This window comes from Mustela putorius, unplaced genomic scaffold (genome assembly GCF_011764305.1).
Source record: "Mustela putorius furo isolate JIRA1106 unplaced genomic scaffold, ASM1176430v1.1 tig00000081_pilon_pilon_pilon, whole genome shotgun sequence".
Taxonomy (NCBI): Eukaryota; Metazoa; Chordata; class Mammalia; order Carnivora; family Mustelidae; genus Mustela; species Mustela putorius.
The window spans coordinates 2,943,901-2,947,827 of record NW_025421272.1 but is presented as its reverse complement, the minus strand read 5'-3'; the positions used below and the strand labels follow the sequence as shown (position 1 = coordinate 2,947,827).

At 46.2% G+C, this 3,927-nt stretch overlaps 1 gene segment (V, D, J or C); it reads right to left on the bottom strand.

The window, feature by feature from the left end:
• Window positions 1-2,557: 2,557 nt before the first annotated feature.
• Window positions 2,558-3,123, bottom strand: LOC101670366 (the record flags this gene model as incomplete). The annotated part of the segment is given in 2 exon segments: window positions 2,558-2,892; window positions 3,004-3,123. Coding segments are annotated over 2 exon segments (393 nt in total), but the record flags the coding sequence as incomplete, so codon positions are not given.
• Window positions 3,124-3,927: the final 804 nt, after the last annotated feature.

Genomic DNA, 3,927 nt, shown 5'->3' with positions numbered 1-3,927 from the left:
GACACATGAAAAAATGTTCATCATCACTAGCCATCAGGTAGATGCAAATCAAAACTACATTGATATATATCATCTTACACCAGTTAGAATGGCCAAAATTAGCAAGACAGGAAACAACATGTGTTGGAGAGGATGTGGAGAAAGGGGAACCCTCTTCCACTGTTGGTGGGAATGCAAGTTGGTGCAGCCTCTTTGGAGAACAGTGTAGAGATTCCTCAAGAAATCAAAAATAGAACTTCCCTCTGACCCTGCAATTGTACTCCTGGGTATTTACCCCAAAGATACAGATGTCATGAAAAGAAGGGCCATCTGTTCCCCAATGTTTATAGCAGCAATGCTCACGGTCGCCAAACTGTGGAAAGAACCAAGATGCACTTCACTGGGTTAATGTATAAGGAAGATGTGGTCCATATACACTATGGAGTATTATGCCTCCATCAGAAAGGACAAATACCCAACTTTTGTACCAACATGGACGGGACTGGAAGAGATTATGCTGAGTGAAGTAAGTCAAGCAGAGAGAGTCAATTATCACATGGTTTCACTTATTTGTGGAGCATAACAAAAAGCATGGAGGACATGGGGAGTTAGAGAGAAGGGGGTTGGGGTAAATTGGAAGGGGAGGTGAATCATGAGAGACTACGGACTTTGAAAAACAATCTGAGGTGTTTGAAGTGTCGGGAGGGTAGGAGGTAGAGGTACCATGTGGTGGGTATTATAGAGGGCACGGATTGCATGAAGCACTGGTTGTAGTGAAAAAAATAATTATACTGTTATGCTGAAATAAATAAATGGAAAATAAATAAATAAATAAATAAATAAATAAATAAATAGTTTGTGTCCTAGACTTGCAGAGTCAAGGTGAAATCAGAATCTGGCAGACTGTGATCTCCATGATCCTGGAAGGGAGGGCAAACTCAGCAATGACACACAGGTGACTGTGGAGAGCCTGGGGGCAAGCAGAGTCCCTTATGGAGTATGCGGACAAAAGGAATGGCTCCTGTGTTGCCTGCTGAGACTGTTCCTCACCTGACAGAGTGACAGGAAGAGTAGAGGAGACCAGGTGTGAGGTGGTTAGCAAGTGTCCACCATGGGGGATCCTTGCAACTTCTTTACCTCCTAACCACTTATGGGAGGGGGAAGCCATCCTGTGAGGATTTTTTTTTTCTGCTTTCTACCTCTCATGGGACTACATGCATTTCAGATGAGCATCTCGTGTCTTGGAGTGAGTGTGTCTTGTCCTGGAATTGATCAGGTGCAGGGATAGCAGACTAATCAGGGGGTTAAGCTGCAGTTTTATGATATGGGAACAACCTGGCCTATGTCCTCCTCCCCAGAGGCCAGTCAAAGTCCACAGTCCATGTCCTAACCTGAATTTCACACAGGGAGGAGGGAAGAGGATTCAGAGTGTGCATCCTTCTTCTATTTGGACCCACATACCCCAGCTCTATGATTAGTCAGTGACTGAGCCCAGTTCCTAAAAGACAAGTCCTGTGTTATCCAGACTAATCAGACAATCGTCTTCCTGGTCACTATGATGTTGCCTGGGCAGATGGGGGATTCTTGTCCAGTCATCCTGAACGCTGGGGTTCCTGATCAATAGATAAGGGAGATCCAGTCTCTCTCATCATAGGGTTGTTGTATGGTCCTTCTCTGAGACTGGAGTCATTTTGCTCCCAGGTGGGGAGGAAGTGTGAGACACACTGTTTGTATGCTTATCCCCTCTTCCCCCAGACTATCAACTCCCTAACCCCCGGGACACTCCTGTATTTTTTGCACTGTGACCTGAGCCCTTAGACCCACAAACAGAATTCAGTGAAGGTTCAGTAAATTCCATGAATGCATATTACATGGATGGTGACTATTCTGAATCAGTCATAACTGTATCCTCTGTCCCTTGTTCTGTCTTCACACTTTGGTATGGAATGGACTGTGTCCCCTAAAAACCCTGAATGGTGACTCTAACCTGTACTGTGCTTATTAAAGATAAGGCATTAAAGGATGGGATAATGGATAAATGAGCTTTTAAGTTTGGTGCCCTAATAAATAGGACTTGTGTCTTTCGAAGAAAATGTAGAGACACCAGGGGTGAGCACACAGAGAAATGCTATGTGAGGACCCAGGAAGAATGCTTCAATCTGCAAGCCAGGAAGAGAGAACTCAGGAGAAATCAGCCCTATTGTTACCTTGAACTTGAACACTCAGCCTCCAAATTGTGAGAAAATAAAAATCTTTTTATTTATCCACCCAGTCTGCAATACTATTATGGTACCTGTAGCAAACTAGCATAATACTCAGGGACTCTGTTCTCAGGGCAACCTGCCCCAGCATTTAGAAATTTTCCACTCAGTTTGCCTACAATAGAAAATATGTTTCTATCTGGACAGACTTTGGGGACAGAATTGAGAAACAAAGACAATATTAGAGACAGTTCCCTCAGTTTGGTTTCAGACCTGGTTTAGGCCAAGCAAAAAGAAGAGAAGCAACTGTCTTGGCAGAAGATGGATGCTGAACAAGGAAACCCCATCACTGTGGGGAAAGCAGGTTTTTGTCTCACTTCCTCATAGGACTGGAACACTGTGTGAGCATTCAGACTGTCATCCCATGCTGAGCAGTAATAATCAGCCTCATCCTCAGTGTGGAGCCCAGTGATGGTCAGGGTGCCTGAGCTGCCAGACCTGGAGCCAGAGAATCGATCTGGGACACCAGAGGGTCGGTTGCTACTACCATAGATGATGAGTTTGGGGGTTATTCCTGGAAGTTGTTGGTACCAGTACACATAATTACCACTCCCAATATTGGAGCTGCTTCCAGTGCAGGAGATGGTGACCCTCTGTCCCAGGGCCCCAGACACAGAGGGTGGCTGAGTCAGCATAGACTGGGCCGAAGACCCTGGAAGGAGGAGAGCAACAGAAATGGTCATACTGGAATCTAGAGACAAGAAAGGAAACAGAGTTTACATGTCCTCCCAGGAACCCTTCCCTTGTCCCTGCATCCAGTCACCTGTACAGTGAGCCAGAAGGGTGAGGAGGAGAGAGGACAAAGCTATGATGAAGGCCATAATCAATCCTGATGTCTGTGGTCCTGACAGCTGAACAGAGCCTCCCTTCACCCGTCTCTACCCCTCTTCATCCTCTGAGAGAGGGAGGGCCCATTCATGCAAATGAGACCCCAGGTTTCTATACCCTCACTGACCTGGGGTCAAGACATTCTGCCTGAACATGTCTGGGATTGGGTTGGGGAGGAGCTGTGTGGGGTCAGGGGATGGGGAGGTCCCAGCTGTGAGCCTTGAGCAGAGGGTACAGGCAGCAATGCCAGATGGCAAGACCAAGCTCTTATTACTTCTGACTCCTCAGAAATGGGCCCCAGTGCCCCCTGGTGTCCAGACTCAGATACATCACTGTGTGAAATGGTGAACAAAACCCAAAAGAGAGAACTCCTGCTACCTCGATGCTCTGTACACTATCACCTCACTTAAGGCCAGGACAAATGTCCCTCTATTGTCCCTCCAAAGCCTCATGCCAGATTTTATGCTCTACTGAGACACCTCAGGGACACTTTACCCATGTCTCTTTGTGTGGTTCATAGGTAGACTGGATTCTCTACCAAAGTTTCACATTGATCAGGATCATGTTCAGATAAGTTTTGGGTACCAATGGACACAAGGCCCCCTCTGTGGAGGATTCTGTGTACTTCCCCATGATGTGATGCCTCCCTGATTTCCAGTGTTCTCCTTCCTCTGAGGTTCCTAAATCACTGAAGTCAGGAATGTTTCTATTCAGGTTGTGGGTAGACAGAGTTGTGTGTGTTCCTAGAGGAATTAAACTAAAAATCTTTGCCATTCTATCCATGTGTGTGAAACAACAGTTCTGCACACACTGGGGGCAGTAATTCCCTCCCAAGGTCTGTCTTCCCAGAACATGGACA